Source organism: Mus pahari, chromosome 16 (genome assembly GCF_900095145.1).
Source record: "Mus pahari chromosome 16, PAHARI_EIJ_v1.1, whole genome shotgun sequence".
Classification (NCBI taxonomy): domain Eukaryota; kingdom Metazoa; phylum Chordata; class Mammalia; order Rodentia; family Muridae; genus Mus; species Mus pahari.
In genome coordinates this window covers 28,209,923-28,222,515 of record NC_034605.1, presented here as the reverse complement: position 1 = coordinate 28,222,515, position 12,593 = coordinate 28,209,923, and the positions used below count along the sequence as shown (strand labels likewise).

At 47.3% G+C, this 12,593-nt stretch overlaps 1 protein-coding gene across 9 annotated transcripts in view; it reads left to right on the top strand.

The window, feature by feature from the left end:
* The first annotated feature begins 6,031 nt into the window (after positions 1 to 6,031).
* Positions 6,032 to 12,593, top strand: part of Carmil1 (capping protein regulator and myosin 1 linker 1) — a 266,340-nt gene continuing 259,778 nt past the window's right edge. For all 9 annotated transcript variants that reach the window (XM_029547512.1, XM_029547510.1, XM_029547508.1 and 6 more), the window contains exons 1-2: positions 6,032 to 6,157; positions 10,199 to 10,296. In XM_029547512.1, the coding sequence (XP_029403372.1) occupies positions 6,118 to 6,157; positions 10,199 to 10,296 (138 nt within the window). In that variant the 5' untranslated portion in view covers positions 6,032 to 6,117. The remainder of the gene's footprint in view (positions 6,158 to 10,198; positions 10,297 to 12,593) is intronic.

Genomic DNA, 12,593 nt, shown 5'->3' with positions numbered 1-12,593 from the left:
GAACGTGTTTTTTTGTTGTTTTGTTGATTTTTATTTTTATTTGTATATGAGTAATGAGTATGCTGTCTCTGACACACCAGAAGAGGGAATCAGATCCCATTGCAGATGGTTGTGAGCCACCGTGTGGTTACTGGGAATTGAACTCAGAACCTCTAGAAGAGCAGCCAGTGCTCTTAACCACTGAGCCATCTCTCCAGCCCTACACAGCAGTTTTGTTAGTAGTGTCAGAGAACTGTCAAGTGCAGGAAAGAAAAAGGAAAGAACATGCACGAGTCCAAGACCCAGCTGCTGTGAAAACCAACCCCAGCTGCTGGGTTTCATTCACATCCTTATTCAGTATGACCTCCAGCGCCTCTCATGGACTGTCTAAGTAAAATGCAGATTTTATATAATTTCACTTATTAAAGGCCCTTCACCTCCCATGTTAAGTAAACAAGAAGCTGTGTCTTCCTCCTGTTTTTCTTTTTCATTCTCTTTTCTTTCTTCTCCTCTCCTCCTATTTGTCCCTGCCCCAACTCATGTAGCCCATGCTACCCTAGAGTGTGCTATAAACCTAAGAATGAGCTAGAACTCTACTGTCCCCACCTCCTGAGTGCTTCAATGACAGACCAGGCTGGTACCGTCATGCCCATGAATGTGGTGCTGAGGACTAACGCTGGGGCTCTGGGCATGCTATGCAAGCACTCTATAAGCTGAACTGCACCCCAGTCTATAAACTGAGTCTTCTTAAAGGTATTCCCAAATTAGTTCAAATCACAGACTTTATTTTATTTATTTATTTGTTTGTTTATTTATTTATTTGGTGGTACTGGGGGGTTCAATCAGGCATTCAGACATGAGACAGCCAAGTGCTGGTCACTTAGCTACACTATTGGCCGGCCCCACACACTTTTGAAAGTTCTCCATTAACTTACTGAGAAGGACATTTTTATCTTTCTATTTTATTTTAGGAGAGAGTCTCATTCTAACTAACATTATCCTGGAACTAAACAGTCCAATCTGGCTTTAAACTCTTCCTGTGTCGGGTTGCAAGTATCAGTATTACAGGTGTGAGCTCTCAGTCCCATCTTATATACTTCTTTATGAAGGACCCTTGATCCATGGTAGTTTCTTGGGTGGGAGATTTGTCTTACAAGCATTAAAAGGTACAGGGCAGAGATACAGTTCAGTGGTAGGACACTTTCCGATCCTGGCAAACTCCTACTTTGCTTCCTCAACGAAGGAAACAGACAAACAAATACATACAATTCCATGGGAAGTGAAATGCTGTTAACTGGGTGTCTTAGTTAGGGTTTCACTGCTGTGAACAGACACCATGATCAATCCAGCTCTTATAAGCACACATTTAATTGGGGTTGGCTTACAGGTTCAGAGGTTCAGTCCATTATCATCAAGGTGGGAGCATGGCAGTGCCCAGGCAGGCATGGCACAGGAGGAGCTGAGGGTTCTACATCTTTATCCAAAAGCAGACAGTAGAAGACTGGCTTTCAGACAACGAGGATGAGGATCCTAAAGCCCACACCCACAGTGACACACTTCCTCCAACAAGGCCACACCTCCAAAGAGTGCCACTCCCTGGGTCAAGCGTATTCAGACCACCACACTGGGGTTGGTGCGATGACTCCATGGATGCAGGTGCCCGATGCCACTCCTGATGACCTGACTTCAGTCCTTGGGGCCCATGTGGTAGAAGGAGAAGTTGGATCTTTCTTTCTCTCTCTTACACACACACACACACACACACATTTTTGGAAATGCTATTGGTTCTCATTGTCTTAGGAAAGATAAAAAAAAATAGCCTAGATAAGTTGGAGTTCTGTTAGCATGCTGATCTCTCCATTTTGGTTTGTTTTGTCACCGTGGGCTTAATCACTAGACAAAATTGGTCTAAAGATCTTAAGATATGATAAAAGCATTAAGTGCTTTTGACAACTACTTTATTCAGATTGTATTTTCTAATCATAATGGAAAGCAAAAATGTGCTATAGTGGCACAAATGTTCATGTTTGAATTTAAAATAACACACACATCATTTCCCAAATTAACCTTGTCATCCACAATGGGTGAAACTTACCGCATTGTGTTTAACATCTTAAAGTGGTTGATGCCCAGGGAAGGAACACTTTGTCCAGCATGCAAAGACCTGGGGTCAGTGTACAGCATGGAAAAGAGGGGAGAATGCTGGGTGTGATGGCGTACTTCTATCATACTAATGTGGGAGACTTCTGGAGGAGAACGACCATGAGCCTGAGGCTAGCATGGGGTACACAACATTTTTTTAAACGTTCAAGTACAGAGCTGGACCTGGTATCTTCTGCCTGTAATCAGAGTAAGGCACATTCAGAGGTAGAAGGATCACCATGAGCTTGAGGCCTAATTTTGGCTAGAAAATGAGTTCCAGGTTATTTTGGCCTACAGAGTGAGACTCTATCTCCGAAAATGAAAAACAAAACCAAATAAAGTTTAGGGGGCTGCAGATGGAGCTTTGGTGGTAGCATGTGTACCTAAGATGTAGAAGCCTTGAGTTCTATCCCCGACACCATAGAACCAGGCAGGATGGTGTGTGCCTATCATTCAGTATTCATGAAGTAGATGGGGGCAGGGGGTGGGATTGAGAGTTCAAAGTCACTCTTGGCTACAAAGTAAGTTTGAGACCAGGTTGGGCTGTTAGTAACATCTTGTCTCAAAGCACCAAAAGGGTGGGAGAGTGACTTATCAGTTCAGAACACTAGATAGATACTCTTGCATAGTACTATAATTCATAGACCAGCCTCTACATGAAGGCTTACAACCCTCCAGAAATCCAGCACCAGTGGCTGGGTATCTTACACCTTCTTGTGGCCTCTTTAGGTATTGCACACAACTGGTGCAAATACATACATTCACACACACACACACACACACACACACACACACACACTGAAAATAAAGCTTAAAAAGAAATCTAAAAAAAAAAAATGTTATTAAACACAAAATTATCAATGAAACCAAGAAGTGGAGGAGACCTGGACTGCAGGGTTGTCACTCAACCTTCATGTCCCCTTGCACCTCTCAGGCCAAAGGGACCACGATCTTTGTTCTTATTTTTCACAAGTTCCCTATTGTGTGGAGCTTTCAGGGCTATTTTTGAAACTTCACTGGTATGTCCCTGAAAAAAGCCTGTTAAGCCACAGGTATTTAAGAGGCTGTTTGGAGTGGTAATTTCCACCTCCTGCAGGTAGGATATATTGAGGAAATATGTAATTTAAACAAATTGCCAACGTTATTAACTGAGTTAAAGGTCTGAGGTAGAAAGCTCACATTCACTGGTGTTTATTGCACATCTGCCTTACCTTGGTCACTGAGGCAGAGGCTCCTCGGCAGTGTGCAGGAGGCCCTGGGTTCAATCCTCAACAGCACACAGATGCTTTCTACATTTCCTGCCGTCAAAGTGCCTACTGTCTGGTTAGGAAACCACCAACTCTCCTTTCCCCCACCCCACTCCAGGATTCAAGGGTTAAATGGTAAAACTGGGCAAAGACACAAGAATAAAGGGAGGCCCTTGTATGTTTGGGCTTATAAGTGTGTTGTGTTTTAGTCTCAGGAGTCTCAGAGATCTGAAAAGCCCTGAAGAAATTTTATCAAGAAGGTACACAAATGATAGGTTTGCAAACGGTAAGACCTGGAGAGAGTCTTGGAGAGAGTAGAGTCTGGGGGACTGGGAGAAGGCTCAACTGGTAAAGGCCTTTGTCAGAAAAGCCGAGTTTGATCTCTGGGATGAACCCATAGAGGGGTCAAACTGAATCAACAAGCCGTCCTCCGACCTCCACAAACCCCCAACTGGCCCATTATGTGCACACACAGTAATAGTAAATTTAAAAGAATGGAGTCTTGTTGTCTGATTCAAGGATGGAGTGGGGTGAACCACGTGGGAAGAGGCTGCCATCAGCAGAGTATCTGCTGTAGAAGGTATGTTTCCAGCACTAGGACCATCGTTTTCATTAGAATAGAGGTCAATTACTTGTAAGAAATCTCTTGACTGTTGAAGGAAGGGTTGGGAGAGCCAATAGTACCTTACTTGAGATTCCAAGCTGCTCTTCTACACCTTGGAGCCAGTGCTGTGTGATTTGGCCCTAATTGCCTGTGGCCGTGTAGTCTTGAAGATGCTAGGGTATATAAAATGTGGACTCCCAGTTAAAAGTGGGGCTCCACTTGTATAGCTGTGAGGAAATCTTCATCCATGTAAGGGTACATGACTGCTTTAGGGTCACCCACACTCCTGTAAGTAACCCCTCACCCCTGTTCTGTGGAAGTCCAGTAACCACATTGGTTCTCCAAGATGGACTTTGATGAAATGGAACTCTGTGGTTGGAGCCCTGCAAGGAGGGTGTTTGTTTATAGTCTGCCCAAGGAAAGAGCCCCACTAATAGAGCTCCACTCTAGAGGAAATGTCAGTGTAAAACTAAACATTACTGTTAGAAAAGCAAGGTACATAGCAGCCTTCAAAACCAGACTACCAACCCAGCCTAATAGCAAACGCCAGGAGGCCGAGGCAGGAGGATTGTGGCCTAGCCTACCATTGAGACACTTAAAACAACAAAAACAAAAACAAATCAAACCGCCAACAGTAGACTTAGCAGTCAGATGCTTGCCTGTGATACCAGCGCTCTGAAAGGCAGAGAGAGGCAGATGTTTGCTTTGTGGATAAGACAACCTTGGTCTAGTTAGCAAGTTCCAGGCCAACCTGGGTTACATAGTGAGACCCTGTCTCAAAAACTAACCCACCCACCCACCCACCAACCAGCCAATACAACTACAATAACAGAACCTAAGCTGCCAAAGACCAGTGATTCCCCTTCTTTTCCTCTCTCCCTCTTTTCAGCCCTTTAAAGCGGGAACCTGATTGGTCAGTCAGGGACATTCTCTTTGGGTGAGGGAAAGTGCACATAACTACTCCAGAGCCTGAGGTCTTTCCTCTGGGAAGGTGGATGGGTTGGGTCAGATTGAATCAGATTTAGCAGCAGGAATATTCCAGCTTTTGGCAACCACGTCTGGTCCTCCGATTTGCCCCAAGCATAAGGAGACAGGGTCGCCATTAAAAGGCATTTTCCAAAGAGGCCCCTGTCTTGTCATCATACGGTTGCCTATTGATTGCAGGTAGCTCTTAATCAACACAGATAGGGAATTAATAATGAGGGTGCGAAGTCACAAGGCTCAGCGGGGCCTGAGATCCAGAAGTGCACGAAAGGATCTCAGAAAGCACTAGCTTCCACGCAGGGGGGCTCTGCAGCTCTGAGCCTCAGGGTCCATTGGCCTGCCCGGATTTGGGGGGTAAGCCCCCGCGCAGCCCGGGCCCTCCACGCTGGCAGCCAGCAGAGGGCTCTCGGGCTCTCTCAACTGCTCGGTCTATCCCTCTCCAGACGCAAGCGTCTGCTGCACCGGAGCGAGGCTGCGAGGAGGGGCGCCGAACCCGGCGCCGCCGCAGCAGTCAAGGCAGCAGCCACCGGAGCCGAGCACCGCGTCGGTCCCCGGGCTGTGCCCCGCGCCGGGCACCGTGAGCCCAGGCCCGGAGGCCGGCCGGGGACCCGTGCGGAGGCCGCTCTCGCGAGGCGGGGAGGAGACGCAGGGGGACCAGGAGGAGGAGCAGGAGAGGGTGAAGGAGAGGAGGAGGAGCGGGAGAAGGGGAAGGAGGAGAGCAGAGCCGGCCCGCCCCTGCCCAGCCCAGCCCGCAGGAGGCCGAGACCAGCCGGGCGGCCCAACCCTCGCCTTCCGCTTCACCTACGCCCAAGGTGCGGCGCGGAGGCCGGGCTGCGCGGTGCCCGCCCGGGAAGAAGCCGGTGCTGCAGCCGCCTTGCGTTCGGCCCCTGGAGCTGCGAGCCGAGAGGGAGGCATGTAGCGGCGGCCGCAGAGCCAGCTCGGATTTTCAACTCTTAGGATTTTTTTTTTTTCTTTTTCTTTTTTTTTTGGTACTGCGGGCGCGCGGCAACCTTGGATCAACGCCCCGCTGCTCCGGCCGGCCCACTCTTTTCCTTGCAAGCTGCGGCTTCCTCGCGGAAACATTAAAGGATCTGGGGAAGGGCGCGGGGCCGAGAGTCAGAGAGTGGGACCCGGGAATCTCCCCGCGCCCAGTGGGCAACCATGACCGACGAGAGCTCCGATGTCCCCCGGGAGTTAATGGGTAAGTCTGGCGCGGGGGCCGACTGGCCATCTTCCTCTGCGCACACCTCCTTTCCGCCTCCCTTCCCACCTCCGTCCTCCCGCAGTCTCCGCGCTCTCCTGCGCAAGTGGCGTGGGGCAGGGTCGCCGGGGGGGGGGGGCTCCTAGAAGTTTGCTGGCCTGATGGCCGCAGGAACTGGGTGCAGAGAGAGAAGAAGGAGTGGGGAGGAATCTGGAGTCCTGAGGACTCCACGCAGATCTCCCTGCTCTGCCCCACCAGGTGAGCCAGGTTGGCGGAAGATGGAGCTGGAGGGACGTCCCTTCCAGTGGCCAACCCCGTGGTCCCAAACTCTGGAAAGTCCGGGAAAGCCTAGCAAGGAGGATGCCTGGCGACAGCACTGTAGGTTCCCTCGGGCTCGTGCCAGGCACCCTCCAGGAAATTCCCGTTTGGGGCTGCCCCTCTTACTGACGGCCTCAGGGATGGAGGCGCCTGTCCAGCGTCAGGACCCAGCCTGACAAGGCGTGGCTTTGAGGATTGAGCTGGAAGCTACAGGGTTACCGGGCTGATGCCTTCTCAGTCCAGGAAATGGAGGGTTAATGATAAAAGCCTCACTTTAATAATGATTAACCTGCCGACCACCTTCAGTCTCTTTGGGAACACGTGTGTGTGTGTGTGTGTGTGTGTGTGTGTGTGGTACCCTGTGCCGGGTGACTGGTTTGCTTGAGGCCCTTATTGGGGGAGGGGGTATCTTCTTTTGGAGCAGAGGGCGGAGAGAGCATTGCTTGGAATTTAAGTCTTGGAGCTTAGCTTTATCTGGAAAGGTTAAATGGCAGAAGACGAATGGGCTAGGAGCGCTGGAAACCAGCGCTTATGCTCGTGTGGAGTGCGTTGACTTGCACTAAGGTGAACATGACTTTATGGACGTACTTTGAGCTCCAGTGACCGGTATTCCCCGAGGATTGCTGGGCACACATTTGATGTTCCCTGGGTTCCCTGGGCGCTGACAAGGAGGGAAAGTTCTCACCGATTCACCATAGTCTGGAATTTGCCCCTCTCTGCTGCCGGCCCAGCATTGATACTTGAGAGGGCTAGGTGTGCCCCCTCGCAAAGCTGCTCACTCGGCAGGTAAAACTTGGCGGGAGGAAGCTGTTGCTGGCTTTATATGGAATCTGCTTTTGTTGAATTGAAAACATGCCAACACACACACACACACACACACACACACACACACGAAGTAAGGTATTTGTGCACACCCCGTACTTTGTTCCAGGCCCTCTCCTCGATTTCGAGAATCTTTCAGAGACATCAGTGAGTGGCCCATCCGGTTCTGGTTGTTTCCAACACCCTGCCTGAACACGAAACTAACGCCAGAGGCTCCAAAGATGCCTCCAAGGGTGGCAGATTTCTAGAAAATCATGTAGCATTGTCCTGGGACTTGAAGTTAAGGTGATTTGGACTCCAGATCAAGTGTAAATGGCGAAATAAAAAGACTCTGCTGTTTATCAGTAGTTCTCAGTACTTCAATATGTTTAAAAGGTGAATTTGACCCCTCTTTTGAAAGGAACTTTTGTGTTGAGTCAGTATTGTATATTGATGAATTTGGAAGGACGGTGGCTGGCAGGACCCTTCTCTGGCTAACCTTTAGGTGTATCTCTTCATTGCCCTTCTGTGATTTGCCTAATGGCATTTTCCCTAGGCCTTTGTGTTGTCTAGTTAGGCTTTGAAGGGGGGTTCACCTCTGTTGCTAGTTCCAGGAGCTCACAAGCATTCTGCTGATCAGTTAAAACATACAGACTGCAAAGGCCTCCATGCCTTCTCCTAAACTTCTCCTTTAAGGCCTGAAAGCTGTGTGTGACGTAACTTTCTAATAAAGGTTTTATTTTTGTTGCTGTTGTTGTTTTTGTTTGTTTGTTTGTTTTTGTTTTAAAGACAGGGATTCTTGTAGCCCAGGATAGGTGCCGACTCACTAGATGAGGCTGACCTTAAGCTATTCTCATTCTTCCCCCTGCCTGCCTCAGTCTCCTGAATGCTGTTTACTGCCCCTTGGCTTTTATGGAACAGTTTTAAATACAGAAAACAAAGGGTGTGTGTGTGTGTGTGTGTGTGTGTGTGTGTGTGTGTGTTACAGTGGCCCAGGCTTTTAGTCCTAGCACTGGAGAGGCAGAAGCTAGGGGAATCTCTGTGAGCTCAAGGCTAGCTTGGTCTACATAATGACTTCCAGGCCGGCCAAGACTACATAGAGAGACCTATGTCTCAGAAAACAACAAACACACCAATAGACAAATGAAGAAAAAGACAAAAGGAAACGAGGCAGAGGACAAGAATGCTGGCCACATGCCACTTGTGTACCACCCAGAAGCTGTTTTTATCTTTTGGATATAGCAGGTGAATTTCAGGGGCCTAGTTCCACAAGTCTCTTAGTGGGGGAGTCTGTTTTGCCTTAGGTTCTGATGAGATAGTAGGTGGACGGAGAACGCCCAGTGCCCAGCCTCTGAGCATGTAGCCTGTCCTCGTTCTGCCTGCTTGCTGGTCCTCGAGTTGCACTTCCTTTTCCGGCCTTCTCTTTCCCTCTCTCACTTTTTCTCCGAGTGTCTGTATGTACTAAGACATCTACATCGTACAGCGTAAAAATTCACGCCTCAGTGGGCTGTCTTGGAGACCCCCACTGTGGAAACCAGAAGTCTGTTTCCCGAGAGCCTCTTCAGCTCAAAGTTCTCCTGTCCCCAACCCCCACACCATGCTCTGTCGGTGGGTGGATGGGCTGTGTGAAGATTCCTTTAGTGGTATCTCTAGTGGCTTTTGCTAGATGGTAAGTCACCAGAGACAACAAGGAGATAGGAGGGCTGCTCATATTTACTGAGTCCCCGAATAAGCCAAGATGGCTATAATACAGAATACAGAGCTATGAAATCCTAGAAGAGAGAAGCTGGGATCTGAAAGATAAGCTGGATATTATGGAGACTAGGACAAAGACATCCCAGAAAAAAAAAAAAGAATACATAGAAACTCCTGGACTTATAGAAATCCAGGGAGACACAGACCCTTGCATTAGTACTGAGAAATGGAGCTGGGGAGTGTGAGGTTTACACGCTGCAAGCTCTTGCTCAAATGACAAGACTCTCAACCCGGAGAGGCAAACTCAAGCTACCATGTTAAGAAGGCAAGGGGCAGCCTTGGGGAGAGATGCCAGGGGTCTTGATGCTCCAGATCTGTGCAGCAGTTCGATTTTGGGGAACTTGACACCTCATTCACTTAGAGTTGGAGAAACGCGAGGAGGTATCCAGTTCTCAGAGTGGCCACTGAAGATGAGACTGAAGTTGATTCGGGACATGTTTAGGTTGGGCAGCTCATGAGTGTCACAGAAAGACAACTCTTTCTTCCAAACTTTGAAATCTTTCCTCTCTAATTCCTCTTTCCCCGTGACCTTGGCATCCATGTGCTATTGTGTTTTGATGATGTGGGGAGAGCTCTTTTCTGACCAAACCATTTGGGATAGTCTCAGTGTTAGTTTGGTTATTTGACTGGACATTTCTATCTCTCGGAAGCCTCCACGTTCATGTTGAGATTTCTCAAAAATAGATAAATAAATAAGTACATGAATAAATAGGAAAATACTATTTGAGACAGCGCCTTGTTTTCTCACACAGGCTTGTGTTGGATTACAAGACTGAAGCCGTTTGTCTGTCTCATCCTATCAAGGAGTTGAGACTGTAGGCAGGGACCATCAAGCCCAAGTGGGACGGGAGTCTGGGGGATTGATCTCAGTGCCTTCATCATCATATGCAAGTGCTGGACCACTGAGCTGTACCACAGCCCACTGCTGTCCACACTGCAATATCCAGAACTGGAGAGATGGTTTAGCAGTCCAGAGGCCTTGAATTCAGTTCCCAGACTCTGTCTCAAAACAAAAACCTCTTAATGGCTGACAACTACCAGACTTGTTAATCAAGCAAAAAGAAAGGATCAATATAAAAAACCAGCTAGATGCAGCCCTCTGAATGCCTACTCTACCCTAGTGACCCCCCTTTTGTTTTTGCTAACAAAACCCTTTCTTTCCTTCAGAAAGCATCAAGGATGTTATTGGCAGGAAGATCAAAATCTCAGTGAAGAAGAAAGTGAAGTTGGAAGTGAAGGGCGACAGGGTGGAGAACAAAGTGCTGGTGAGTGGCCCCTTACCCTTATGGAGACGTTCGTGAGCTGAAGTGTCTTCTCCCTTCTCCCCTCTCCACCAGTTCTTCATGCAGCCTCCTCCGGGTGCTTGCTCTTTTCTTGGAATGTCTGAGGACCGGTTTCTGAGATTCACTGGATTCTTTCCTTGTGGAAAGTTGAAACGTTCATCAGGGCCATGTGTGTGACTTTGTTTGCACAGTCTTCTGGAGGATTGTAAGACAGTCTTGTCTCATTGGGTTGACAAAATGTTCTCAGGTGTTACACGTATTAAGTCAGCCGGGGGCTAATGACTTGAGAGTGAGAACTGTGCACCTGTTGCCTTCCCAGGAGAGCCTCGTTCTAGAGGAATCACTAGTTTCTAAGTGCGGTGTCTTTGTGCTGCGCTTGGACTTGGTGTTCCGTCCCTGCCGATCGTCAGAGGGAGCTACCAGGAGATGAGGATTTGGAGTCTTTAGGAGCCACCAGTGTCTGACTAGAACCAAATCGCTCAAAGCGATTTGTGGTATTTTGTCACTTTTTTTTTTTGGGGGGGGGAGGGTTGAGAGTATAACAGGTCTAATTTTAAGTGCAGGTGAGAAGCTGGGTGTTAAGACTCACACCTATGATCCCAGCACTTGGGAAGCTGAGACAGGAGGATTGCCTTGAGTTTGTAGCCATCCTGGGTTACATAGTGAGTTCTAGCCCAGTCTAGGCAACCATGTGAGACATCAACTCAAAAAAAAAAAAAAAAAAAAAAAAAAAAAAAAAAAGAGAGAAAGAAAACAGGAACTGGGGAGATGGCTAGGTAGTTAAGAGTGCTTGCTGCTCTTGCAGAAAACCTGGGTAACCACGTGGTAGATCAGAACCATCTGTAACTCCACATCCAGGGGAATCTAATGCCCTCTTCTGGCTTCTGCAGACAGAAGACAATGTACGTGGTGTGCGTATACTCATGCACAGAAAACACTCATAGACATAAAATAAAGTAACTCTTTAAAAAAAGGAAAGGAAAAAAAAAAATACCTCCCATCCCTCAATGAAGGATTTCTTTTCTTTTCTTTTTTTGTGAAAACCTCACTACTGTACCCTGGCAAGCTTCTACCTTGCAGGAATCCCAGGCCTTTGTGTACTGGGATCATAGACATGCGCTGTCACACCCAGTGTGGAAGGACATTTTCTAACATCATTTTGCCATGGGAAACTGCAAATAGGCAAAAGTAGAGCAGAGTATTTTACGGAATCCCGTGAGTTTGTCATTTAGCTCTAATAATTTTAGTGTTTTGCCAATATTGCTAATTTATTTATCCCCTTTCTAAAGTTTTTTTTTTTTTTTTTTTTTTCCTTCAAGTATTTTAGAACAAATCTGGAGCAGATGACGTTGAAAGAAAATATTTGCAATATTCCATTTCTTCAGTGGAATTGGCTGCCAAAGCATAGTGGTTTTCTGATAATACCTCTTTTAGGAATCTGAGGAGGTCATTGACTCAGGATATGCGATTGTCTCCTGTGGTTACTAGGATGGTGCTGGTGACAGACAGCTGCTAGTTCTCTGATACACTCGTCAAGTGGCGGCAGCATCAGGGTGGGGAAGACAGGGTGACCTTTGCCCCGCTCTGAAATGTGCTGCTGTAGACACACCGGTTCGGGTTATTAATAGCAAAAATGATTGATGAGGCTGTCCTATTTTACTTAGCTTTAAATAGTCAGATCCCTTAAATTGTGTTTTTCTTAAGAGTGTTCAACCACTTTTGCGTTACCTTTTAGGAATTAACAGAGAGAAGCTCTGTTGCTGTTATGTGGTTCTTTTATATGGTCAAAGTAACTATTTTTTTGATTCTCTCTCTCCATTCCTTCCTATGGTAGGAATCCAACCCATCTACCACTGAGCTACAGAAAGCCTGGCATCTTTGACTCCAGGCTTGGCCCATGCTAGACAAATGCTTTACCACTGAGCTATACCCCTAGTTTCCATATGAGGTTTTGTTTCTGTAGAATATACCATAAACATTAAGTCTTATTTGCTCCAATGACCTGAAGAATGGCATTTGGTATCATGTTACCAGTTAGTGATGTGAGTCCTTCATTTGAGAGGGTTTGACCCTCCTGGAGTTCATGAGACTTGGAAACACCTTACAGAAGGATTTGAATTGAATTATTTACCTCTCCAAATCTGAGATCTTCGTGGTTTCCAGAAGCTGGGCCCGGACTTGCAGCTGTTATTTACTTAAGCTCTGGGTTTCTTTGACTGGCTTTAACTTTGAGCAAGATGACCCAGGAAATAACTTTCACATTTTGGTTTTTGGAGTTT